Genomic DNA, 27,828 nt, shown 5'->3' with positions numbered 1-27,828 from the left:
GGTTCTTTAACGGCAAGATTTCGAGAATGCCACCAGATGGTGCAATCACACAAGTGAAAATGCAGCCTTAGTTGGTCCCCATCTCAAAATTCACTTTCTCTCCCTGGGAAACCCTCTTGAGGAAAATTTCCCTCTCTTTACCCTTTTGCATGCTTAGTGACCTCCACCACCAATATTTTTATGCAAGTGAATGAAAATGATTATTAAAACTCAGCCTGGAAGGTGGGAAGAATAGAGACACTTTCTCAGCTACAGAATCCCCATTTACTGTAGCAACAAGGATTGGGGGAGTATCTGCTAGTTTCTTGACTTCTTTAGCTTGCTTTCAGCTGAATTGTAGTATTGATGAAGACCAGTGAAGATACCAGGGATATTGTCAGAGGAATGAACAAGTGTCTCAGAAGAAGTACAGTCAGGATGCTTCTTAGAAATGAACATGTTAAGACTTCATTTCACAATGGACATCTTATCAGGAGGCACTAGTCTTGGGAGAAAGATACCATGCTTGGAAATGTGGAGAGTCAGGGGGAAAGATGGAGGGAAAAAAATTATTGACATAGTAAGGCAACAATAGGCCTGAACACAACAGAGATTGTGATGATAATACAGGACTGGGTAGTGTTCTGTTCCGTTGTACGTAGGGTCGCTATGAGTCACAGCCAACTTGGCAGCCCTTAACAGCACCTGGCAGCAAGCTGGAAATGTGAAAGATATATCAAGCCTCCAAGCGATGACTTTCGTAGAAGTGTTGTAGGCAAAGTCTGGGTAGTAATCTTCAAGCTGTGTCTTAACCAGAGAGAGCTTTGCTGCCAGGAGACTCTTGGCAAGGTCTGGAGACATTTCTCATTGTCACAACTGGAGGTGGCTACTATTCGCACCTAGTGGACAGAGGCCAAGGATGTTCTTAAACATTCTGCAGTGCACAAGACACCACAAAGAATTATATAGTAGACAATGTCAAGAGTACCTTAGATAACTCTAAGGGAAAGTACTTGTCCTTGCCTTTACTTTTCCACCTGGAAAAGGTAAGTATGGTGGTATGTCATCGTGGACCACGTCGGCCAAAGCAAACTGAGGATGGTGGTGCTATAATAAAGGTAGGACTTGAGACTCTGGCCTCAAGGAGCTGCCATACCACTCTGAACTCCTTCCTCCCAGCTATAGACAGAAAAGATGCTCCTCAACAGTTTTAGTCTCTCTTCTTCTGGGTCTCTGTGACAACATCCGAATGAATAAACTAATTCTAAAGATACTTATAGTGAGTACTCCAATGACAACTCTCTCTTAAACACGACTGCAGGCCTGGCTTGTTCAACCTTTCCATACCCCTTCTACTCTGTCTCCCTGCTGTCTTATTATTTTTTCTCTATTTCTTCTCCTGACATAGGTTTCTCCTACCAGGCAGAGACTTCATGAGGTTCCAATGTAGACCTGACTTTCCAGAAGACAGCTTTCTCTTGCTCCCCCACCATTCTATGCATCAATGCTCCCACATCATTTTTCTGAATAGTAAAGGAAGTATGTTCTTAGTATTAATGCATGATTACATTTTTGGAAAATCTCATACTAATCTTCCAAGTTAGGAGTCTGCAAAATGGGCCTCTTAACACATACACTCACAGTTTATTCTTGGTTATTATTCAATCTCTTAGGATGGGCAGGTAATAATTATGGTGACAAAAATAATGGTAACAACTATTCGTATAGCATAATGTGTGGTATAATGTACCCCGTGTGCATTTAATATTATGCACATTTCACAGCTGAGGAACAAAAGTATCTGAGATGATAAGTAAACTCAGCATGGGAATTACAATAGCACGGGTGTGTTTCACCAAATTCGACCCTAGATGAGGATGACCCTCTATTTCAATTTAAAAATAATACGGGGAAGAACAGATAAGGGAACGAAGATGCAAATTTACGGAAGAGTGGGAAGCCAAAAGCTGAAGAATTCTTGCTGGAATAGGAACCTCCTTCCAGGAATCTTGGGCTTCCCGGCCCCGCCCCACCCCCTCCAGTCCCGTCCCGTCCCTTTCCTCCCCTCCGGTCTGCGCAGATGCGGCCTCTCAGTCCCAGTTCCCGCCCTGCCTCGTGACGCCGAGGCGTGAGGCGGGACTTCTGGTAGCGCCATGGCCACGTGGTTCATGGCGGAAGCTAGCTTTAGGTCGCCCTGGCAACAGTTCTCACTCTTGCCAGCCCCCTCCGGATAATAAGTCCCTGCGCACCCACCGCCCAGAATCTATCTGCCAGCTGCGTGCCCAAGAGGTGACTCGGGTTCATTTCGGGAGTGAGGGAGGAACCTAGACGCCCCTGGCGGTTTGTGATCCCGGAAAAGCCAAGGGCCCTGGCGGCCACGCTGTGATGCTTTGACATTCGGGATTACTTGTGAGAGCGCGGACTCGTTCCAGAGCGATAGGCCTTGAATCCTAACCACCTGGGTGGCCTTTTAAAGCATTCTCATTCTCTGCCCTGCACCCCCACACCAATGAAATAAGAGTTCTTTCACCCAGGGCGTCGAGGTGCTTTCGTAAATCTCCTCACGTGATTCTGTGCTGAAAACCAGTTAAGCAGAGTTAGTCAAGTCCATCCAGCCCAGACCCAACTAGAACATGGCTCAGGGCCTTGAAGGATAGTGGAGATATCAGGCCACCTAATTGATTACGTTGGGATTTTCTATCTTTGCCCTTGCACTCTGTTTTCTGTGGGACATCAGAGGTTCGGTGGAGGTTCTCCTAGAACTTCTTAGTCATTTGTGGCTTCTAGCGTTTGAGGTAAGGCATATCTTTATCCTCTTTGTCTCTGATGGTTGAACCAGTGAACAAAGAGGTGCCTTTCAGCTCTGAAATTTAAGATTCCTTTGGCCAAGATGGAGATGATTGTGAACCAATTTCTGCTTTTCATAAATTATTTTTAAAACTATATCACACGTGTTTCTCCCTTTAAGTTAGAATGTTACTTGAAAATCAAGAGATCAGTAACACAAATAACTCTCTTGGAGTTGTTTACTCTCTGAGTTCCCATGAATTGTTGGATGAGGATATGCTTTGTTGTTGTGTGCTATCAGACTCATAGCTGAGCCTTAAGCAGGTTTTCAAAAGCTATAAATCATATGAGAGATTGCCCAGCTGTCTCCCGGGAGCAGCTAGTGGATTCGAACTGTATGTCTTCAGGTTGGCACGGCAACCCCTTACCGCTAAGGCCACCAGAGCTCCCTGAGGCTATCCTTTAAAAGTACAACTTAAACACTGCAATTTATCAGAGTAACAGCCAGCCCCTTTGGGATGGCAATGTGAGCTGAACTATATTTAAAAAGCTTGTGGGTTAGTAACTTTAGGCTTGGATAACTAAAGGCAGTAGCATAGTGTAGAAATCCCGTTAGTGGGTTTATTGCTGTGCTGAGAAAGCAGACACACCAGCGCTCCAGGGAGAAATTGTCATCCTGTAACTATTTTACAGATGTTAAAGGATGCAATTTGTTTTCCCAGATTCAGCATGTAGGTTTTTAAGAAGGCTAAAGGGCAAGAGGGTAGAGGCTGGACGGTTGACAGACTAGGTGCAGAACTCTTGGGATGACTTCTCTACAATAAACTCTGTGGCTGTGGAAGAGTTGGACAAGTGAAAACAGCATAACTATAATTGATCAAAGGCCATATGAATTGACAGTGTCTTAGATTAAAAACATAGTAAGGAGTAGTGGGTAAGGAGTTGTGCTGCCAACCCAGAGGCAGGCGTTATGAATCCACCAGTTGCTTCATGGTAAAAAGGTGAACAGTCTCTTGTGCAATTTACAGGCTCTGAAAACCCCTTGAAAGGTCAGCTATGAATGAGCAAGTGCTTCCTGAAAAGAGCCCTTTAGAGAATAATATGAGTTACCATCTATTCCATTGTCACCCCTCCTATACTTCAGATAGAGGTAAGACGAGTGTTAAATAGGAATTACAAATAATTGTGAACATCCAACCATGAGAAGTGTTTATTAGCTGTTATTTTTATGCTAGAAGGAAAATGGGAAATTTATAATGAGTGGGTTGACGACTCTATGTCTACTAATACTTTAATAGTGCACACATGCAAACAAAGTTTGTTGCATACAGCTACCTGAGTGTGTTAATGTATTATTTCCAAAGATTATGTGTTGGGTTTGGGGGTTTACAGGACAGAATACAGTAATTAAGTATCAAAATAAGTGAGAGATAAACATGGAACGATCATGCATGTGTTTTTAGAAGAAGGAAAACTTGAAATACGAGTTCTTGGATCTTTTGGTGGTCTTAACTACTTTGAGCTAGGCTTGCTTTGTACTCATTTGCTCTTTGTATGCAGTGTTTACTGTCTTCCTTGATGGTCGCACTCAGCTTTGTTGTATGGAGGACATGTGCAGTGAATTGAACTTCTTTGTTTCCTCTCTGAAACGGAAATATCATTGTATCCTCTTCAGCTGTCCAGTCACCCAATGGGTTTGTGAGTTAGGGAAATTTTGTTTTTGTGGCGCCTCATATTTCACTTCTGTTTCTGATCCTAGTCACATGGAGATTCGATGAACTTGCATAGAAATCCATTCACAAACTCATCACCCTTTTTGACAAATTCAACAATGCCCTTCTGTGGGCAGAAGGTTGTTTGTATGGAGAAAAGAAAAGGGGATAAAAAGGAGACTTGCTGGCCACATCTTTTCACTCTTTCTCCTTCCTGCTGGGCACTCTTGTGTCATTACTTCTTAATGCATCACCCAGAAGGGGGTAAGTTGGGGTTTGGGATAGAGGAAATGAAAATGAAGTAACATTTAGGTCTTGGAGCTTGTCTGCCCATCAGTTTTTGCGTTGGCACATTGGTTAAGCACTCAGCTGTTAACCAAAAGTTTGTCCATACCAGCCCACCAATGGCTTTGCAGGAAGTCGATGTGATAATCTACTTCCAGAAAGATTACAGCTTGGGAAACCTCAGAAGCCGTTTCTCCTCTGCCCTGCAGGGTTGCAGTGCATTGGAACTAATAGGTTTGCATTTGGTTTTGTTCCATTATAGGTGGGGAGGAATGGGCTTTGGTGACACAGTGGCATGTACGCTTGTACAGGGCCAACGAAAGGGGGAGCTTGGGCTCTAGTACATAGTACTCCAAGCTTTAGTACTGTGCTATTTAGTGAAATGGGAGAGGAGGTGGTGAGAACATTGCATACTTCCAGACTCAAGCCAGATAAATTTTTTTATGTGTCTTATTTACTGGGATGTACCAGACAGAGCATCTTTAGAGTGCTGTTTGACCAAATTTATGTAATCTTCTTCCTATGACTTCATCTGTGGGAGATGCTGAACTCCTACCTTGAAAGAGTTACACAGAGAGCCTCATTTGCTGCCTCAGACTGTCTAGTGGCTCAGAGAACCCTGTTGACAGGACCTTTACAGAAAAGGCTTTGCCTTGGTGGCTTCAGTCATTGTCAGTTATTTCCTAGCTGACTCTGCTTCTACCCAACAAGCAATTTTCTTGTGTGGTGCTTCATTTTCAGAATTTTTGGAAATAAATTTCAAAATTTTGGAACTTGAGGCTCCAGTTACAGGGGGTATTACTGTTTTGTGGGAATGTACCTTTTTATTTTCTGGTTATGGACACACTTGCTAGATTCTATAGATCCAGATCTAAATGTGCAGTAAAAACATTATCAATAATACTCTTTGTGTTTCACACTATTCTTTATTCTTATTGTGTTTCATACAATCATTCCCATGTATTGTTCTTGTTGTTGTTATGTGCCTTCGAGTCACCTGCGACTCATAGCGACCCTGTGTACAACAGCCCTAAACCCTGCTCTGTTCTGTGCCAATCTCACTGTCTCTGATAGACCCACCCCCACCCTGATTACCCAAGTCACTGTATCAATCTACTTCATAGAGGGTCGTCCTCTCCTGCACTGTCCCTCCACCCTCCCAAGCATGACGTCCCTCTCCAAGGACTGGTCCATGGTATATTCAATATTCTTCTCCAACACCACAGCTCAAAGGTATCAATTCTCCTTCTGTCCTCCCTAGACATTGTCCACCTCTCTGATGCATAGCAAGTAATTGCAAAGACCATGGCCTGAATCAGGCACACCTTAGTCTCCAGAGTGACACCATTGCTCTTCAGTACTTTGGAGAGGTCCTTAACAGCCGACTTTCCCATCACAATGTTTTATAAAATCAGTCACCATTGGGCCTTGCCCATCAATACCCAATCTTTTCAGGCCTTCACTGGATTCTTCCCATTTCCTTCACCCTCTACCTCTACCCACCAAACTGTGCAGCCTTATGGTTTTGCCCCTACCCATCCTCGCCCCTCCACTCCTACCCCTTCCCCCCCTTGGGTCCCCATACATGTTTTACTAGTTAATCCTTCTGTTTTTACAATAATGGTCTTATGCAGTATTTGTCCTTATGAGACTGAGAACAAACCAATATAAAATAGAAAACCAAAACACTGTCAATGATATCACTACCTTCCAACAAAGCCGCATCATATCTTTGTGGAATTTTTGATAGCCCAAAATGAAAATAGCCACATTTTCTCCAAGGAAAACTGCGATGCTCTTGTCTTCTTGCCTTCATGTATATTTATGCATTTAAAACTGTCTTCCAGGATAAGCACAGATTCATGGGCGAATGAATGCAGGTTTTGAGCAAGGCTGTATGGGAAAATATATCTTTCAAGTCTGGAGGCTCTGTCTTTTGCCTGTAGGCCCCGGCAGTGTTTAGTGAATGACCTCAACCCTGTTTTTTTCCTTCCTTCTCTGGTGGTTGAGGATGGACGGACAATGAATCTGGTCTCTGTCCTTGCTTTGGGCTCAGCTGGCCAGTGACTGTGATGCATTGTGCTCTCTGGGGATGGTTGCCCAGTTCGTGTTGCACGGATCCCAGCCTCCCTGACATTGCCAACCCCTTTTCTCTCTGCTCCATCATCTCAGCAAGCGGAAAAGTGCTGTTTGGCCCTTAAAGGCTGTGCCATTTCAGCAGAGACATCCCAAGGAGGTAGCAAATGGAAGAGAAAACTAAAGATCACTAACAGGCATCCAAAACTGGTACCCTTGGCAGCATTGTACACCGAAATGGCAAGCAGAGTGCAGGTGTATGAATGTGTGGCTCATGGGTAGACTTATTCCAGATGTTGTCTTTTATGACTATAGGATAGTCTTTTCTTATCACGTCCTTGAGGATTCTGTGTGGAAAGATTAACTAGCTTTAAAAGTTGGCAGGACCCAGCTGTAGATGGTTGTCATGTTCCCTTGGGATTTAACTAGAATAGTGAGCTGGGACAATCTATTCCTTTGTCCAGGGATTAGATGCTAAGAATCTTCATCTGCTTCCTGCCATCTTGTCACTGACCAACGTGTAGCAGCTAGCAGGCCTCAGGGACATATAGGAGACTGCATGTGTTCTAGGGAGCTCTCATGGCATGTCTGTAGAGAATTGTCCTGCTCACCTAAAGAAGTATCTCTCTGGAGTGGTTTGAATCCACCAGTGACTCTGTAGGAGAAAGATGAGCAGTCGCTTCCTGTGCTGTTTTATAGCCTCTGAATACTAAGGGTCAGCTATGAGCTGCTTCCTGATCTATGGCAGTGAGGTTGGTTTTTAACTAGTTGATGTATTCTAAGTTTGCCAATGGATGCAGGAGGCCTTTGTTTCATGAACATCTATGTTGATGTCTCACTTTTTTTTGGAGGTGAAAGTAGAGATAATTTATTTGATAATTTGAAAGTATATTCCAGAGGAAAGAAAATGATCCCTCTCTGAGAGGAAAGGAATGGACAGATATCTAGGTAACTTTCTAAGAGATGAGCCAATGCCCTTCAGTCTTCTTGGTGCTGTTGTGTTCATGTTGATTGGCTCCTAGCAACCCCGTGTACACTGGAAGGAGACACTGCCCAGGCCTGTGTCCCCCTCACAACGATTGCTGTGTTTGAGCTCACTAGTGCAGCCACTGTGCCAATCTGTCTGAATGTCTTTCTCTTTTGTCACAGACCCTACACTTTACCAAGTATGATGTCCTGCTCTAGGTTCGTGCTGATAACACACCCGAAGTATGCAAGACAAAGAATCGCCATACTCACTGCTCAAGTGCACGGTGGCTGCACTTTTTCTAAGATGGATTTGTTCATTCTTTTGGCAGTCTCTGGAATATTTAATCAGACACTATTCTTCTTGAGCCCCCAAATATTTTGAACTAGTAACCAGGATTGCTTTGCGTAATAGTTGCGGTTCTCCTATTTTCGCTGGTCTTATTCCAAGCCTAGGGAACTCTCGCCACACTACAAAACCAAATGCTGCTTGATTGTGGGTGTTCAGATCCACCAGTGACTCTGTAGAAGAGATGAGTATTCTCCTCTTCATGGTTTACAGCCTCAGAAACCCAATGGAGGGTCACTGTGAGTTTGAGTTTACTCCACAGCAGTGGGTGTGACTGATTCCACGCCTACTAATGAGTGAAAGAGCCCTGGTGGCATAATAGGTTACATGTGGGACTGCTAACCGGAAAGGTGGTCTGCAGTTTGAACCCACTAGCTTCTCCTCGGGAGAAAGGCTGTGGGTGAGCTTGCTTTAAATGATGAATGAGATGTGTAAGAATCATGTTCCTGTGTATTCAGTTCCCTTTGGGAAGTGAGGCTCAATTAATATGCTCTACAACTTAATTAAGACTCCCCGAACACTTAATTGTGCTCATGAGAAATCTATACTGAGACCAAGACGCTGTCATCAGAGCAGAGCAAGGGGACACTGCCTGGGGATCTACTTCCAAGAGTAGCCATTGCAAAGGCTGTGGAGTGATGTCTGCTTTGACACACATGGCTTGACATGAGTTGACGTCAACTCCACAGCCTTTGGAAGCTCCCCCCGCCCGCAAAATCACTCAAGACAAAACCAAACCCACTGTCAATTCTGACTCTTAGCGACCCCGTAGGACAGAGTAAAATCACCCATAGAGTTTCCAAGGCTGTAAGTCATTACAGAAGCTGAGTCTCACATCTTTCTCCCATGGGATGGCTAGTGGATTCCAACAGTTGGCCTTCTCGTTAGTAGCCAGGCACTTACCCACTGCATCACCAGGACTCCTGTAAATCACAGCCATTGGCTTTGGGCAGCATGAGCTGCTCACTCCCATGGGTCTAAGCTTGAGCTCCATACAGTAGAGCCTCTCCATGGCCATTTCCTTAATTCTGAAGAGAACGTGGATCTGTGATTTAGCTTTTACACTTTCCGACTCTGCCTCATGGATGTGTCTGTTGATGTGGTCTGAAGCATATTTTAGGAGGTGTGGAAGAATGGATTCCAATCTCTTCATTTCCAGAAGACTTGCAGTTGTCTCATAAACTTTTCTAACCTAATTCTAGCCTCTTACTAATCTGTAAAACAAATTTGATTAAAGCACACAGAGTTCACTTTAATGTCATTACGTGCTGCAGACGCTCAGAAAGCAATTGTGATTTTAGCCATAAGGAAATGAATCCTGGCTACAGTGAATTAGCCACCCACAGCCTGACCCTTCCAGGTCAGTGCTCAAGTATGTAATGATAGCAGCCATCCTTTACCTTGTCTTAGTGATAAGTCCCTTCATTGTAGGGGCTGTCTCATACCCTCTTTCTCTTGCCTGGAACAGAGTCCTGTGATGTAGTACTAACTGAAAGGTTGACAGTTCTAACCTTCCATCCGCAGTGGGCTTCAGTTAAGGTTTACAGCCTCAGAAACCTGCTAGAGGGTTGTTTGTTAGGAGTCAGACTTACTCAGTGACATTGAGTTTGACTTCCACTAGCCTGGGAGTCCTGGCATAGTGATGAAAGTGTATTCTCTGCTAACCAGACATACAGTTGAGTCATATCCACCTTCTCTCTCCAAGGGACAAAGGTGACAATCTGCTTCCATAAAGATTTACAGCCTCAGAAGCCCAATGGTACAGTTCTGCTCTACAGGCTTGTTGGGAATCAGAATTGTTTGTGGGTTGTCAAAGATTTCATCTTACTTGGATCCATAGTCAGCACCCTTGGTACCAGCAGCCAGGAAGTCAGGAGATGTAGTGCATTGAGAAAGTCTGTTGTCCAAAGTCCTGAAGAGCAGTGATGTCCGTTTAAAGATTAAAGTACACCTGATCCAAGCCATGATGTTTTCAGTCACTTGCTATGCATCTGAGAGTTGGACAGTGAATAAGGATGACAGAAAAAGAATCGATGCCTTTGAGTTGTGGTGTTGAAGAAGATTGCTGGATATCCCATGGACTGCCAAAAGAACAAACATGTGTTTTGGAAAAAAGTACAGCCATGATGCTCCTTGGAGACAAGATGGCAAAGCTTAATCTCACATTCTTTGGGCATGTTGTTAGAAGAGGGACATCATGCTTGGAAAAATTCCAGGTTTGAAAAGAGAGGAAGACCTTCAGTGAGATGGTTGCACACAGTGACTGTGACAATGGGTTCAAGTGTGTCAGATATGATGAGTATGGCATAGGACAGGACAGGGTTCAAATCCGTTGTTCATAGAGTCACTGTGAGTCTTGCTCGAGTCAATGACAGTTAACAAGAATTTTGGAAAGCACATAGCAGTTAGATGTTCCAGTGATCACTCAGGTTTAAAGCCTTTATGTTGCAGTTTTAAAGTAATGTAAACTAATTTTACACGTGTATTTTCACTGCATTCATTAGCTCTTTGGTTTATATTCACTGCAGTGATGTATTTTTTTTAAATTTAGAATAGGAAACAGGAGATGTAGGCTATATTAAAGATAAATTTACAGAAGGTCATGTCACCTCTCCCGGAAATACTCTACTCACAAGCTTATTATATAGAAAACTCTGAATGGGTTTTCTTTACTCAGTCTTCTAAGACTGCCCATCTTTCTTCCTTGGAGTTACTGATGAGTTCGAGTCACCAGAGACAAGCAGTGTTTACATTAGTAGTACAACTCTGTGCAACTTGACTAGACAGCTCACCATTTTGTTAACATTAACCACGGGAAAGCATTCATGGAGATTTTTAAGTGCTGCCTTAAAGTAAGAGAAGATGGAAATGTAAGACTCCTTCAGAATCTGATTTCCAAGATTTATAAGGAGCTCTTTGACCTATGTCCCTTGGGAGCTTCTTCACCACCACCACCACCACCACCACCACCACCACCACCACTTCTTCTTCATTTTAGAAATTATTTTTGTTTGAGTTATTTCTTTCTTTTTAAAGCCCATGTTAGTTTAATCAGGATTAGTAACTCTGAGCCACTGAACAGAAAAAAAGTCTAAATAGAATTTTTTTAAAGGGACAGCCACAGATTAAATGTCAGCATTTAGCATTTCTTTTTTTTAATTTAAATTTATTATTCATTTCAGTAAAAAATTTACAGAGACTTTGGATTTCCATTCATTCATTGTTGCACTTTTCTCCCCTCCCAACCCTCCCCCCTAGTACACTACCCTCTTGGAAAAGTAAAAGAAAGATTCTTTCCTTGTTTTACAAACCCTCCCCTAGGTCCACTCCACCATGTAGCCTTCTCTCTAGATTCCTGTCATGACAAAAATACCTAATCACATATCCCTTTTAAACAGTTTTCTCCCTTATCTGTTTCAATGCAGTATACAACCCATCTTTCTCAGTCTCCCCTCAACCCCGATGTCAGTCCTGTTTTACAACAGTGGCACCATGCAGTATTTGTCCTTTTGTGACTGAGATACTTCATTCAGAGTAATGTCCTCCAGGGTCACCCATTTTGAATAATATTGCATGAGTACCTTGTTTTTCAGTGCAGCATAGTATTCCCTTATGTGAATATACCACAGCTTCTCTATCCATTCGTTTGTTGATGGGCACTTAGGTTGTTTCCAACTCCTTGCTATTGTGAACAAAGCCGCATTAAACATGGGTGTGCATATATCTGCTTGGGTGTCAGTTATGGTCTCTCTGGGTCAAATGGTATCTCTGCAACTTTTTGAGAAAGCGCCATACCGCGTTCCACAGTGGTTGCACCATTTTATACTCCCACCAATAAGGGTTCCAGTTTCTCCACAACCTCGCCAGCCTTTGTTGCTTGCTGCTCTGTTAAATTTTGTTCTTCTGACTGGGTTGAGATGGTATCTCATAGTTGTTTTAATTTGCATCTCTCTCAGAGCTAGGGATTTTGAACATTTGTTCATGTGCTTGTTGGCCATCTGAATGTCTTCTTTGGAGAAGTGTCTGTTTGTATCCTGTGCCCATTTTTCTATTGGATTACTTACTTTTATCTTGTTGTGGTGCTCAAGTATTTTATAAATTCTGGATGTAAATCCCTTATCTGATATGTCGTTACCAAATACTTTTTCCCAGTCTGTGGCTTCCCTTTTTACTCTGTTAGAGAAGTGTTTGGATGTGGATAGGGATTTGATTCTTAGAAGATCCCATTCATCTACTTTATCTTCTCCTGGTTGTAAGTTTTTCAGGATACTTGGAAGATTGTTTATATTGTGAATTAGGACTCCTGGGTTCTTCCAAGCTTTTCTTTAATGAAGTTTATAGTCATTGGTTTTAGTCCTAGGTCCATGATCCACCTTGAGTTGGTTTTAGTGTATGAAGTGAGCTGTGGGTCTTGCTTGAATTTTCTGCAGATGGTTTTCCAATTTTGCCAACACCATTTATTAAAAAGGCTGTCGTTTCCCCACTTAACTGATTTCATCTCCTTATCAAAAATCAGTTGACCATAGATAAATCAGTTGACCATAAATAGATGGTCTGATCTCTGGGTTCTCAATTCTATTCCATTGGTCCATGTGTCTGTCATTGTACCAATATCACATTGTCTTGACCAACAAGGCAGTGTAGTAGGATTTGAAATTAGGGAGTGAGTTACCTCCTACATTTCTTTTATTTTTAAGGAGTGTTTTGCTTATTCGGGGCTTCTTTCCATTCCGAATGAAACTGGAAATTGCCTTTTCCATCTTGTTGAAGAAGCATTTAGCATTTCTGTGCAAATAAATCCATAAATAGTAGACAGGTTGTTAATGGCAAAAGAACCATTCTCTCACCACAGGAGTACTGTCCTGAAAGATTCAGCATAGCTGGCTAGCCCACAGTCTCCTGGACCAGTCTCTCCAGCTTGAGCAAGCAGGAGGGGTGGTGCATGGTGAGAGAGGCTGGTGTGTGCCACGAGAGGCTCATTGCAGTCACAACCCAAACAAAAAAGAGACCCACCTGGAAAGAAAGCCCAGGGCACAAGCGAGGCTGGCTGGAGTTCTACTAGAGAGGAGGCATGATAAGTTACATGTTAGGCTGCCAACAGAAAGGTCAGCAGTTTGAATCCACCAGCAGCAGGAGAAAGATGAGGCCATCTCCACCATTATGATTTGCAGCCACAGAAACTTAATGGAGGGTCTTCGTGAGTTAGAATTGACTTGATGGCATTGGGTTGGGTTGGGTTCAGTATTGTTTTTCTCCAAGACCCTTAACTAAGGGGCACATAGTAAAGGTTTTTGAGTCAGAAAAATGTATTCTCTTCAGGAGTTGGAAAATCGAAGCATAGTTTAAATAGGCATTGGCATGAGGTAAGGATTAGTGAGTGAATCATTGTAAATTTTTACTTCAGTCTCTCTGTGTTGTTTTTAACATGCGTGCTGTGAGCTGCCATCAAGTGGGCCCCTTGGCAATTCCACTCATAACAGATCGGGCTACTACTAGGTCCTATGCAATTCCCAGGGTCAGGTGCAGATTGACCTATTGTAATACATAGGCTTTCCTCTGACTGATTTTTCAGAAATCGATCACCAGATCTTTCTTCCTAGTCTGTCTTAATCTAGAAGCTCTATTGAAACTTGTTAAGCTTGTTAACACACAAACTTCCACTGAGACCCATAGTGTCTGCAGTGAGATGCATTGGCCAGGAATCAAACCCAGATCTCTCTCATGAAAGGCTAGAATTCTACCCCTGAACCAACTCTGCCCCCATATACATAAAGTCGTTTGTTTGAACTACTTGACAGCTATATGGTTCTTTTCAGAGGCTTTATTTTCATTGGGGAAGCTGTTCATTGATTGTCAAACCATACAGTGGTCTGTGACCCATTTAACATCCCAAAATGGATCTCTCATTTGCGTACTGCGATCCTAACCTGTGTGTCAGCACCATATAGACATAATGATGGGGCATCTTCTAAAGGGCTGGTGCTGCAAACTGAAAAACAGTGTGTATGTCACATACCTGTACTGATCCCATGTTGCTACTGTGTTTCTGTCCTAGATTCATTGCCTGGTAAGCCTGTCACCATCAGGGATGGCGGAAAAGGTAAGAAATTTTGTTTTTATAAAAACTCATGGGGAGGGAAGCAGTACATTTTAATCTTAAATCTTCGTGTTCTTATTCCATATGATGGAGAGGATCAAAGAAATAAATACATCCAAAAATGCAAAGTCAATATTCGGTTAGATGCTGCTCTGCTGGAAAGCTTTTCTCTCCAGGCTGCTCCAGGAACAGGATGGCTAGAGGCAGAGTAAGAACCAGACTCTTCTCTACTCGGCAGTCCATGCAGCGCCCAGCAACTGCTTATAACTGGCAGCTAGCTGATTATAATGGGAAGGGATCACCAAGGTGATGAACTTTGGGCTCTTATCTGTCCCTGAATTATATCTAAAAATGCCACTGTCTCCATTTTACATTTTATAAGGTATTGTAGCCTTAAACTAATTGTCCTGTGTGTACCTCATGCACATGTATTTCCAAAGCAAGTATACTATGGATGCTTTGGTGGTCTAGTGGTAAGAAGTTGGGCTACCTACCCAAAGGCAGGTTGTTTGAAACCACCAGCTGCTCTGCAGGAGAAAGATGAGAAATCTCCTCCCATGAGATTTACTACTTCAGAGAACCTGCTGGAGGGTCAGCTATGGATTCGTCCCAACTCGACGGTGCAACAACAAAAACAACAGTTCATGTAATACCTCTTGTAGGCATGGACCTCTCTTACACCTTTTTGGACTCTACAGCATCCATGTATAGAGAGGCATGTAGAAGTCATGCCTTTCCCATCAGTAGATACCTTGCTTAATTAATGAAACATTTGATAGTTTCTCTTGAAGATGAACTATTTCATGTTTACCCTATTCATTTTATAGGCAGCTTCCTCAAGTGATGCTGACCCTTGGTATTGTCACCCAGTATATGCAAGATATTGGCAGCATTATCATCAAGCAATGGCTTGGTTGCAAAACCACCACCATGCCTACAGAAAGGCCATGGAATCCTATTTCAACTCTTTGTGGTACTTCTCCTCTGTAGTTTTCCCCCAAAACTACTATGCTGATCAAGGTGGGTATCCTGAGCCCTTCTACAAACAGCATCCAGACCCCCGAGACGCCTCCCAGATGTTTCAGCATTCTGAAGGGTCTGGACAGCTTTCGCCTGACAACCGTTGGAACCAGGCATCCGCCAAAAAGGGGAAGACTTGGTCATCAGAAGAGCAAACTGAAAGTGAGTCTGATGGGGAAATCCTTTGTGATGTGAGCAACATGGAGATCACTGAGGAGTTACGTCAGTATTTTGCGGAGACAGAGAAGCACAGAGAAGAACGCCGTAAGTCCAGGCATCCTGCCCTCCTCCTGTCTCCTTCCTTTGCCTGCTGTTTGTGTTCTTTCTTCCCTGATGTTACAGCTGTGAGATGCCATTGAGTCATCTCCAGATTCTAGTGACCCTAAGTACAACAGGCTGAAGCCCTGCCCCGTCCTGGCCCATTTGCACAACCTGTGGTGTGCTTCTGCCCATTGCTGCAGTCACTGTGTTGATTCTTCTCCTAACAGATCTTCCCTCTTTTGCTGACCCTCTTTTCTTTTTCAAGCATGATGTCCCTCTCCAAGGACTATCCCCTCCTGATAGCATGTCTAAAGTATATAAAACAAAGTTTCCCCTTCTTTGCTTCTAAGGAACACTCTGGCTGTACTTATTCCAAGACAGATTTGGTTTTTGCCAATACATAGTGTACTCAATATTCTTCGCCAGCACTACAATTCAAAGGCATCAGTTCTTCTTTGGTCTTCCTTTACTTATTGTTCAACTTCCACATGTATAAGAAGCAATTGAAAATATTCTGGCTTGGATCAGTTTTGTATTCCTGATGTGGAGGTATAATCAATCCATGCTGAAGGCTATATTCTTTGAACTTCATCAATAAATACTTGAAGTCGTCTTTGTTTTCAGCAAGCAGAGTTGTACAGTATGCCTATCTCAGGTTGTTGAAAGTTATTTAGAACTCCTCAAACGTTAGCTTCCAGAGCTGTTTAGCATAGCATGTTATTGTTAGTTCTAGAAGAAAGCGTAATCCTCATAACACCACTACTAGTCATTGAATGGCGGGCCTTCCACCAGCTGAGTACATGTGTGTATGTGTTATCCCTAATCTACACCATAGTCCCTTAAGGCATTAAACCCACTGTACGGAGCCTTCAGAGGCCTAGTGCCAACTGGTAGTGTGTTGGAAGGATTCGCACAACGGCCTGCCTGACTGTGGCTCCTGCCTGATGTTAGGATTTTGCCAACCCCACTAGGGTCCTTGGCATTAGAGAATTGCATTGATGGATTCATAGTTTATCAGGCAGAAGACAGGGTTTCCTTTTTTATCCTTTCTTCCTAACTTACTACTAAGAACTCATACTGTCTTTCCATTCTCCTGAGTATTATAACTCAGCAGAGCATTTGAAGTGCTCCTGACGGATAAATGCTTTTCTCCCTGTTCTCATCACTGTCTGTTTCTTACTATCTTTTCTTATGGTGATTTAATTGTGTGATATTTTGCCTAGAGTTTTCTAATACAGAGAAACATAGATGCCTGGGGATAGAAGAATGCCATTTCTATCTTAAGTTATCCATATTTTCCTAACAATGAACTAGCATATCTTGATCCCCACGGGCCCCCAAAATTGGGTTTTGTATAAAGTATATTCCCTTTTTTATTCTCTTCCTGGGATTATTCACTGAGTTATTCACTGGGGTTTCTTTGTTTCTCTTTTGATTAAACTGTTGCATTCTTTAATGCATACTAGAAATTGTGTCCAAACAAGTATCTGTAAGGAAGCCTTTTCTATATAGCACAGAGACTACATTTCTTTCCTTACATTCCAGCAAGAAATTTTACCTTTTCTCAATAGACATACAAAAGAGTTAAAATTACTTTTAGTATATTGTGATTAGTGAGAGTGGGCACTGGAGCAGATAGGTCCACATTTGGTGGGAGAACTGTTGATTACAGCTTTTGGAAAAGAAAATGTGATCAAGACAGGACTTCATTATTTCAACCTCACCAGCAGGTAAAAATCACATAGTTGATTCTTTTATGTGGAACTTGTACAAACAAGAGCAACCCTAGTCTCAGACAGCTGTGCAGCTATTTGACATTATCTGCTGACTTAAGGTTAACCTGATAGTTGCTCAATTAGGAATATAAGGATATTCTTATTAATGATAAGAATATTATTATATGGATTACATGGATATTCTTACTGATCAATGGTAATTAATGTTACTAAACAGAATATAATTGTATGGAAAAACTAATATGTTGTATGAATTTGAATGAATAATAAATTAAGAACTAAAATAAAAATAAATGGATATGAATGAATTAGAAATAAAATAATAAAATGTGCCCTAGCTAAGGATAGGGAGGTCTGGTAGCCTACTGGATAAGTTGTTGTGCTGCCAACCCCAAGACACACAGTTCAAATCCACTGGTTACTCTGTGGGAAAAAGTTGGGCAGTCTGCTCCTGTGTGACTTACAGCCTCTAAAGACCCACTGGATGGTCAGCCATGAGTCAGTTTTGACTCCACAGCACATAACAAACAACAGCAGCCAAGGAAATAAATGTAGGCAGTTAAGTTACAGATACGGTCTAGAATCATCTTTGTTCCTACCTTTTGCCTCTGTCAGGTATAATTCTAAGTAGTTAAACATGGTTCTGAAATTGATTTGCTGAGTTGTGACTGGCACTCAATATTTTTTGAAATGAATGAAGGAAATAGTTCAGTATTAATCTTAAACTTTCAAACCAGAGTTCTTAAAGTCATAGTTCATAAAGTTGCAAACTTGCTATAGTTCTGTAGGAATTTTACCAAGTGAATGAAACTTGAGATGACCTGTAAACTTTCTAATCCTGAGGTTTGGGTGGTTGTTACTCCACAATGGGTTTTCTTTATTTCACAGCTCCAGTGTACTGTTAGCCCCACTCTGAGCATTTCCATTGTTCCCAAAGGCAGGCTATGGCTGGGACAGCAAGTAAATGGCCTTGGCATTGGCCTTGGCCACATCTGTGAAGAAAACATCTAAAGAACAAGGTTGCAAAAGAAATTTTCTTAAAATCTTCACAACTTCCATCTTTAATCTTAGTTCACAGTATTTATGTTATTTGTTGTTAACAGTGGACGTTGGCAGCTGGCAGAACTGCTGAAATCCCAGGCTTTGCGCCTCCCTCCACTACACACTGGCTGCAGTTTCTTATCCCCTTCTCGGCCTCTTGTCTTCTTTATTCTGTGCTTCAGTCCCTGGGAAATGTGAATCATTGTTACTAGGGTGACAGATGCGAAGATAAGGCAGAAGTTTCTAGAACATACCTCATACAAATGTTTTCTGAAAAATAAGCCTCCTGCCCTTGAGTGGATTGCAGCTCAACAGGACGATGAAGAGCTGCCACATAGGGGTTCTGAAACTAAGATCTTTAAGAAGCTGACTCTGGTGGTTTTGAACTAGCAGCCTTTTGGTTCACAGCCCAACACTTAACCACTATAGCACCGGAGCTCCTTGTACAAAGTTGGTGCCCAGTTAGTTGTTGTTGTTAATAATCCACCCTGTCAGGTGTGTTGTTAATCAGAAACTGGTTCTTCTGTGATATGGTCTGCCTTGATTCGAGCTTGCCTGTAATTCTGTGTTTTTAATAAAGATAGTCCATGACTTTGAAAAGTCCATGCATTTTAAGCAGCACTTGCTTTTGACAGACTCCTGAGCTGATTTGAATTTGGAAACAGAAAAGAATGGTTTTGGTATCTGTCAGAGTTAGCACTTAACATGAATGGGTTGGAATAGCCATGGACGTGATTTTTAGCTGTTTCGGAGACCTTGTTATAGTTTGAATATTAATAGTAAAATACAGAAGCTGAGAGAATGAATCCACTTCTGTATCACTAACAACAACATTGGCCAACTCATCCAGCTTCTATTGCTTTGTGCTGTTAAAACAGGCAGTTCTGGCAAACTTCAGGACTCCCTGTCCCAGAAGGCCGTGTGGTCAAAGCTGAAGTCCCTGTGCAGCACTGCCATCTCCCACAGTTTCCTCACAGTGACGGCAGACCTGGGGACTGGTGACAGTGAGGACAGGCTGGAGGGTCTGGTTGACCTGGCTCCGCTTTTCCTACTCAAGGCTTGCTCCTTCTTAGCAGAAGCCGCAGGGCATGGGCCTCCCCCAGTAGCATGGTGGAGAGGAGGGTTCTGTGATCCTGTGACTCTGTGACTCTGTAACTGCACAGTGGGCCTCACACAGAGGTGAGGCTTCTCACCTCAACAGACCTGTGCACCCGGGGCAAGCCCAGCCTTCTCAGTGCAGACATGAAGGCTCAGGGGAGGAGAAGGATGGGCTCAGGGTTCCTGGTTTGTTTTTCCTCTTTGACACACTAGAAGCTATGCATTCAACATGGGTAAAATCGACTTGGAACATGAAACATTTCAAGAACATGAGGCTTTGCACAGAATATCACAGGCAAGGGAAAATGTGGTCCTCTGACAAATTGTAAGCTCTCAGTGTTGTTCCCGTCTGCAGGAACATACTCGTTAGGTAAACCTGCAACATCTGGGTCTTGCTTATTATTTTCTTGGGATCCAAGCCTTCAGATTGGACAGGATGTTTTTGTTTGTGAGTACTGCCCTTCCCAGCATCTCTAATTTAACATGTTTCACTGATAAAAACATAGAACATGAAGTAGGACAAAGAAGTCCATTTGTGTGGTAGGAACGCACATGCTTTTGATTATGTTGCAGATCATCATTTCCTACTAAGTCATTTCCGTTATTTCAGACTCAACAACATGGCTTATAGGAAACTAGGCAGTCTGGACGTTTCACAGGTCAGCTGTTTCCAGTTATTTCGGGGGGTAAAAGTATCTTGTTAAATTACATAATAATTTTTTTTTTTTTATTCATGAGCGGCCAGCGGTGCTGACTGGCAAGGTTAAGCTCCTAGTACTCAGAAGAGATGAGCAAAGGTGATCACCCTCCTAGAGAATAATCCATCCCTTAGAAGAAGCCCTCCCCTTACTGTTCCAAGACTCCAGGCAGAGGGTAGATGGTTGTTGGTGTGGATGTGGGTTAAAGCAGGGACCTGATCTCAAGGAGCTGAAGCCCAGTTAGGAAGAAGAGACAAAGTACAATTATGTATGAAACCTAGAAGAGCCTAAGGGAACGTCAGGGGGTCTACATGCCAGGGGGGTGTGCTGCTAACCCAAAGGCAGGGCCTCTGGCGGTTCAAATGCACCAGCAGCTCTGTGGAAGAAATATAGACAGTCTCCTCCTGTATGATTTAGAGCCTCTTGAAAATCTATTCAAAGACCACCAGGAGTCAGTTCCAACTCAGTGGTAATGAGAGAGTGAGAAGAGCTCTAGCTGACTGGTCAGGATGTGTGGATGAGGGGGAGAGCATCTCAGGTGACTGTGAGAAGTGGGGTTCACTCTAATTCTTGAAGGGTATGTTCAGTTTGGGAGGAGAGAGAAAGTGGTTGTAATGGGGAGTCTGTTCCATGCTTATAACTCAAAGTGCAGTTCTCACCAGAGGCCGCGGCTGGCATGTACCCAGCAGCGTACAACGGGCTGGTGCTTGGTCAGGAAGGTCGGTCCGTAATCGGGCTGGTGGGGTGCACTTCCATTGTGCGTGTGGACATCTTCTGAGTGCAGATGTTGGGAAAGGCTTGAAGTCAAGTAAGTGAGCAGCCCGTGGGCATGTAGGCAAGTGAAGGGCAGGGATGGAAATGGACTTTATTGTCAAAATGAAGATGATGACTGTCACTGACTTAGCAGCAGGTGTGTTGCTGGTGGGGGAGGCTGTGAGACCCTTTAGAGGTGGACCCAGATCTGCTAGTTCTGGGGTTGTTAACAGCAGGGCAGAAATGCAGCCTTGACCACCTGAATCTCTCAGTCGAGCTGGCCACCTGCTGCCATTGAGTCTGTTCTCACACACAGTGACCAGGAGGACAGATCAGCACTGTCCCTGTGGTTTCCCAGGCTCTCATCTTGTGGAAGTGGATGGACTGCCTCACCTTTCTCCCCAGAGGAGCTAATAGGTTCAAAGCAGGTGAGTGCTTAACCATTGTGTCACCAGGACCCCTTTCAGTTGTGGGAAGATCATAGCAGCAACACAGAGAATAGGATCAGAAAACCATTCCACCTTCAGTAAAATGGGCCAAAATTGCATTCTTTAGGGCTAGTATGTTAGTGCTGTAACTGTCACAATGTTCTATCTTTGGGTTCTTCTCTAGAATACTAGATAAATGCTTTCCTGTCGTGGGTGTGAGGTCCTCAAAAGATCCACTGTGGGGACCATATTGCATATTAGTAACATCAAATTGATGTTTAAAAATATCAGGATAAGATATCCTAAATCCAGAGAGATGCCAGTGAAGTTTGCAATACTGGGTTGGGTTGGGTTGGGTTTGCTTTGCTTTTAACCTCCATGCTGTTACCTTGTTTTGAATCTAAAAGGTACTTCCTGATTGATATTAAAGCCAATTTTTGAGACCAAACAGCCTCCAAGGGGGAAAAAATGCCTGGGAACATGGAGCCCTACAGCTGCTTTCAATAAAAATGATCACATTCCCAGTTAGAAGACCACAGTTCAGGGGAGCCCGCCGGGTGCTGTCGGACATCCGACCATCAGGGATGCACCCGAGGCCACAGCCCTTCTTGTCTTTCTGCTGTGACTGAGAAGTCTTCCTTTCATTGGGAGGAAGAAACAATACATAGAAAACAGAATAAGTGGATGCCTTCAAGCCAGTGAATCCCCTTCCAGGGTTTGCCTGATCCCCTAAGTTGGCCTTTCCAGCCACTCGCTGTCACTTTGAAGCACTGCCAGTCTGCAGGTATTTGGTTTTAACTGACAGGTTTTCAGGTTTGTAGTGTAGCCTCAGAACTCGCTCCACCCACTCCCACATATGCATTTCTTTTTTCTGTGGTATTAACTAAGGAAAGGCAGAACGACCCTGATGTAAGTAAGGGGAACAGGACCAGACCTGAAGTGCCCCGTATGTTAAGAGGAACAGAGAGTGCTCTGCCCCACACCTTTTGAGATTCAAGTGTCTTTCTGCCCCTGGATTGTCATCAGCTTGAGGGAAAGAGTTGTTTTCGAAAAATAAAGTGCATCCTATGTCTGAGCATCCCATGGACAGTCATTTTTGGAGCACTGCTCCCTGCCCCAGGCTGTGTCTCCACACAGAGGGCACCAGGTGGGTGCCCAGGGGCTGCAGGTCCGTCAGCGCAGGGAGCAAACATCTTGTTCTTCACGTGTGTTTGGAGGCAAAACATCTGGAAATGGGGAAACCTCCAAATCTCATGAGGGACAGGCAAGGGATAAGGGCCAACCTTCAATTCTCAGATGAAGCCTTGGTGGGAAAGATATATAAGAGAATTGAGCACAGAGGGTGCCATCTTGTTTTCTTATACTGGACAAAATCTTCTCTTTTGCAGAGTGCTATTACTTAGATTTTGGCATGATACCTAGTATTTTTCCCCTTTTAAAAAAATGTTATTGTTGTGAAAAAATAAATAGAACACAACATTGGCTTGCCCAAGATTTTTTATGTGGATAATTTAGTGACACTAATTACATTAATCATGTTGCACAACCATCACCAAGGTTAGCTGCCAGTTTTTCCATCCTTTTCAATAACAAATCAGTGAACTTTATTAAAAGCTAATGCCCCATGCTGGGAACCCACAAGCACATGGGAGTGCACACTGGAGGTGTCTCTTGGCATCAGCAGGTATCACTGGGGCTGCTTTGTAAGTAGCAGCATTTCATCTACAGGTGCCCACAGTCAGAGAAACTACCTCTCTCTCTAGAACTGTTGCTATTGTTAGCTGCCAGCGAGCTGGTCCCCTTTCATAGCCACTCAGTGCACAACAGACCAGAACACTGCCCGGTACTGTCCTATCCTCACAATCATAGCTGTGTTTAAGCCCATTGTTGTAGGCAGTGTGTCGATTCATGTCTTTGAAGATCTTCCTCTTTTCCCCCAGCCCTCCTCTTTATCAGGACTAATGTCCTTCGCCAGGGACCAGCTGCTCCTGATAATATGCCCAGAATACTTAGTCTTGCTATCTTGACTTCCAAGAAACATTCTGGCTGTACTTCTCTTAAGACCGATCTGTTCGTTCCTTTGGCAGGTCATGGCATATTTATTATCTGTAAGATTATTATTTTTTTTGTCAGAAATGTAGCAGAAGAGAAACATCATGATAAAGATAGGAAATTGTGAGGCAAAGAAAAACAGATGTAGAAGTAGAAAGGGGAAGTCACGTCTTCTGACAGCAGGGAGCAGCACGGAGAGCTAAGATCCCAGCATTTGGTAATGACTTGTGTTCAGACAGGAAGCCGGACATCTGCTGTGCCACAGAATCTCTTGGTGACACTGTTGATAGTCTTGGGACAGATGGAAGACACATGGAAAGCAGAGGGCTGGGAGCCTCCATGTGCAAAGCCTGGAAGGCCTCTTTGCCCCACAGGTGTACCCACTTCCTCCAGACACAAGGAGAAACATGAGGGGACAGAGGAGCCCAGGTCTATTCTTGTGGCAGAGAGACTCTTGTTCCTTTCAATGCAGAAACCTCAAGCCCTCAGAAGAGCCCAGGAAGGCCTCGTTTAATTTTGCTCCCCTGAATTACACATCGCAGATAATTTTTTTAACTGGAGGTTTGTAGCAGCCCTGCCTTGAGCTGTATCTCAGCACCATTTTTCCAGCCTCTGCTCACTTGGTGTCTCTGTCATATTTAGGCCATTCTCAGATTTCTGACTTTTTCATCCTGCTGTTGCATGCTTCGTAGGCTGCAGGATAGTGTCAGCATAACTCGTATATGTACAGAAAAGCCATATAACTCATGTGATGGTCATTTATTGCAAGATTTACTTTATTGTGTGAGTCTAGAACAGAACCCGAAATCTCTCTGAGGCCTGCCGACAGTCCTCAAACCACAGAACCTTCTCTCTGTTTACTGACCTGCCAAGGTGCAACCAGCCACCCTCTCTGGCCTTGCCAGGTCTCTGTGGAATTACTTTTATCGCTGCTTTTGGAGGAGGCACGTGTGAAATGGCTGGACATTGTCTTACTGACTCTGAACATTCCTTACTGCCCACCCCGAATGCCAGCGTCCTCAGTCACTTTTCCTTTCCTCTGATTGTGAAAAGTATCTAACTCAGCATGTCTTCAAAGTTTTGAGTATAAGAAAAAAGATGAGTGGTTGAATCTTCATAGTCAAGAGACTGGAGAAAAAGAACACAACTTCCCCAGGAAGGAGCTGGTCCCTACTGTGGCTTCTCCCAGCGCCAGCCACAGCCTACGGGAAGTTCCAGGGAGGTGTAGGGGTTGCTAGCCATCCACACCGCAGCAGCACAGCAGTAGTGCACTCCTCTTCAGCCTTCCTAATTTTGGGTTTTTTCTCCTTGAAAATTAGCTTGGAAGTCAGAGGAACATCTAGAAATGACCTTTTTCTCTGGTTAATTAAGACTGAGTTCATCCAGTCTCACACTACTCCAACAGGATGCAGTTTGAAGACATGGACTTTTAACCAGCGAAGTTGGAGAACTTAGTGTATTTTTACACTAATCATGTATTATAGGGGGTTTTGCAGACCACACAGCTCCCTCATACATTGTTTCCTATGTGCATTATATGTATATGTGTATGTGTATGTGCATTATTTCATTGGGCCATTATTTGCCGTGAAATAGGATACTGATGTTTCAGACAAGTAAAAGAACTGTGAAAGGTAGGGCAGAAATCACTGGTGACACCCCCCCCTTCCCACATATTGTTGTGTACCATCAAGTTGGAAGTGACCCATAGCCCACCCTCTGGTGGTTTTTCAGAGGCAGTTAGTCGCACGGGAGAATATTGTCCATCCTTCTCACACACCCACATATTAGACGTTTATTTTAGTTTAGTTCTGCTTTTCACAGTACATTACTTAATAGTATATCATCCACATTTTACTTATGTAAAAGCAAGCCACAAATAGTTTCCTGCAAAAAAGGGCTACATATGTGATTCTGCCCACTCTCTTATGTTTACAGATGTTTTGTTTCACAGAAAGTGAGTACATTTTAAATAATGTTTTCATACTCATCAAACTTTCCCCCTTTAACTGCATGGTAGTAGTTATGAAGACCAGGATGTGTGATATGAGAGCAGAGCCAGGTGAATGTCTTCCCGTTGATGCTTGAAGAGGAGTCCTGAGTGGTGTGAAGTGCTCAGAAGAAAGGTGTAGCAATCAACAGACAAAAAAACCCCCCAACATTTGAAAACCCTTTGCCACCCAGCTCTACTCTACTACAGATAGGGACACTTGGCTTACTTTGTTATTCTCTCTCTTTTTTTTTCTTTTTAAGGAAAACATGATTTATATAATTGTTTTATTTCCTTGCAGCCTTCTTCACTCTCTATAGTAAACTTCTTTTGTTAACCATTTCACTTTTTTTGTAAGTTACAATCTTTATTAAAATAGTTGTTAATATATTCCACTGAATAAATTTAGTTATTTATTACATTAGCCTTCTGTCATACCTAAAGTTGTTAAGGTAGGTACACACACACACACACACACACACACACACACACATGCAAATATTCTCTCTACTTGGTAGAGAAAACTTAACTCGATGGTCCTTGGCTATGTTTTCCCTTGTAACAGCACTGTTTTACTGGTATATTTTTTTTTCTATTTACTGAAAAATAAAAACCTTCATATTGGGACTTGCTAGAAAAATAGAATGGGGAGCCAATTGAATATCTGTTGCTTTACAGGACTTTATTGAAAGTAATAGGGTGAAAGGTCTATAAATACATCCTGTGAAATTGAACCAGGGCCAGCCTATGGTGTGAAAAGCAGCAGACTTGCAGAATTCTTCGAATCCTTGATTAAAAAAAAAATCAGAGAGCTTCATTTCATTTACACAATTGCAGTCTTTGCCCTTTTACCTTCAGCGAGTGTTGAATCACTTAACCTTTGGTGGCGATGCGTGGAGGAGGGCTTTGTACTTTGTGTCAGTGGAAGAACCAGGGAAGAGGGTATCTTGTCTGTCCTGAGTCTGAATTCACTATTCCGCAGTGCCTGCTTGATAGATGTGGCTCTCCAAGGAGGTGGGGCAGACAGTCACTATAACATTGTGTCTCTCAGAAAGTTGTTCTGTACCAGCTGCCTGTTATATTATACAAGACCAAGATCTGCCAGGCTGAGCAGGTAGTAGGACCAGGTAGAAGGAAAGGGAGACGAAACCTAAGGGCTTGCATTTTTCCTCTGTATTTTCCAGGCTCATTCCAAGGCTTTGTTTTCCTCTGTTACTGGGCATTATTTATAGACAAATTGCACAGGAAGTGGACCCTCTTCACCACGTGACAGTGTCACACAGAACAGTCTTGCTCCCTCAGCAATGCTCTGTGCACCCCCTCGGCATCCCTTCCCACAGGTCTGGTACCTTTGGGTGCCAGTGCTTTCTTTCGGCCTTCTTGCCATTTCTACTAGTATACAAAGCAGCCCTCGTGGCACAACAGTTGAGCAAGAAGGTCTTGGGTTCAGACCCACTGGCCCTTATACTACAGATGAGTCAGCCTGCTCCCATAAAGATGACGACCTTAGAGACCTGAGGTAGCCTTTGCTGTCCTTCAGGGTCACTGGATCGGAATAGGCTCGATGGCATGTAGCAGTGTAGAGGCCTAATATGAACAGTCAGCTCTTTGGCAGCATCCCGCCCTCACCAAAGCTCAGCAGGCAGTCTCTGTGGAAAAAGTAGAGCCCAGACTCCTTGGGGTGTACAGCAGCCATTCCATCAGAAGCCATATTCACTATGCTCCTCTATTGTGTCGGTCTCAGGGCGACAGCAGCAGCTGGACGCTGAGCGCCTGCGCGAGTATGTGAACGCGGATCACGACCTGTACTACAACGTGCACCGCACGGTGGAGCCACCAACCGAGAGGCCTGGGGAGAGACGGCAGGCTGAGATGAAGAAGCTCTATGGGGACAGCGCCGCCAAGATCATGGCCATGGAGGCCTCAATACAGCTGAACTTCAACAAGCATTGTGACCGCAAGCAGCCCAAGTACTGGCCAGTCATCCCCCTGAAGTTCTGAGCCTCTCACACTCTGTGTCTTCCCCCTTCCTCCCACTTTGTTCCCAGGGCAGGGGCAGGGAGCTGAGAAGTGGGCTTGTTAACAGTGGCCGGGTGCCCATCCTAGGGTGGATGTGGCCATCAGTGCTCATGTCTCACCCGTAATGCGAGGCTTTCTTGCCTTGATTTTAATAGTTATTTCATTAAAATTCATTTCTACAGATGCTGCCTAGTGTTTTTGCCTTTTCATATTTTCTTCTCTTTGTTGAGAGCATTGGGGACATGGTGATTGCTGCTCCTTGGGAAGAAGAAGGGCCGTCTGCTTCTGTAAAGATCCAGTCTCAGAAACCCTGGGGGCAGTTCTTTTCCTACAGGGTCACTGTGAATTGGAATCAAGTCGACATCAGGTCTTGAGTTTTTTCTCTCTTAACTCGATCAGACTATACCAAAGCTTTAAACAAGCCAGACACTTCAGTTCCTTTCTACCCAGAAGAAAATGATGTAAGCATGCAGGGAACGAA

At 43.5% G+C, this 27,828-nt stretch overlaps 1 protein-coding gene across 1 annotated transcript; it reads left to right on the top strand.

The window, feature by feature from the left end:
* The first annotated feature begins 6,729 nt into the window (after window positions 1-6,729).
* GEMIN8 (gem (nuclear organelle) associated protein 8) lies at window positions 6,730-27,329 on the top strand. Its single transcript, XM_006903707.1, is given in 4 exon segments — window positions 6,730-6,800; window positions 6,802-6,946; window positions 15,079-15,535; window positions 27,073-27,329. Coding segments are annotated over 4 exon segments (930 nt in total).
* Window positions 27,330-27,828: the final 499 nt, after the last annotated feature.

Source organism: Elephantulus edwardii, unplaced genomic scaffold (assembly GCF_000299155.1).
Source record: "Elephantulus edwardii isolate Elephantulus edwardi_28Jun2011 unplaced genomic scaffold, EleEdw1.0 scaffold00115, whole genome shotgun sequence".
Lineage (NCBI taxonomy): Eukaryota > Metazoa > Chordata > Mammalia > Macroscelidea > Macroscelididae > Elephantulus > Elephantulus edwardii.
Note: the sequence above shows the minus strand (reverse complement) of the source record. Positions and strands in the feature narration are given on the sequence as shown.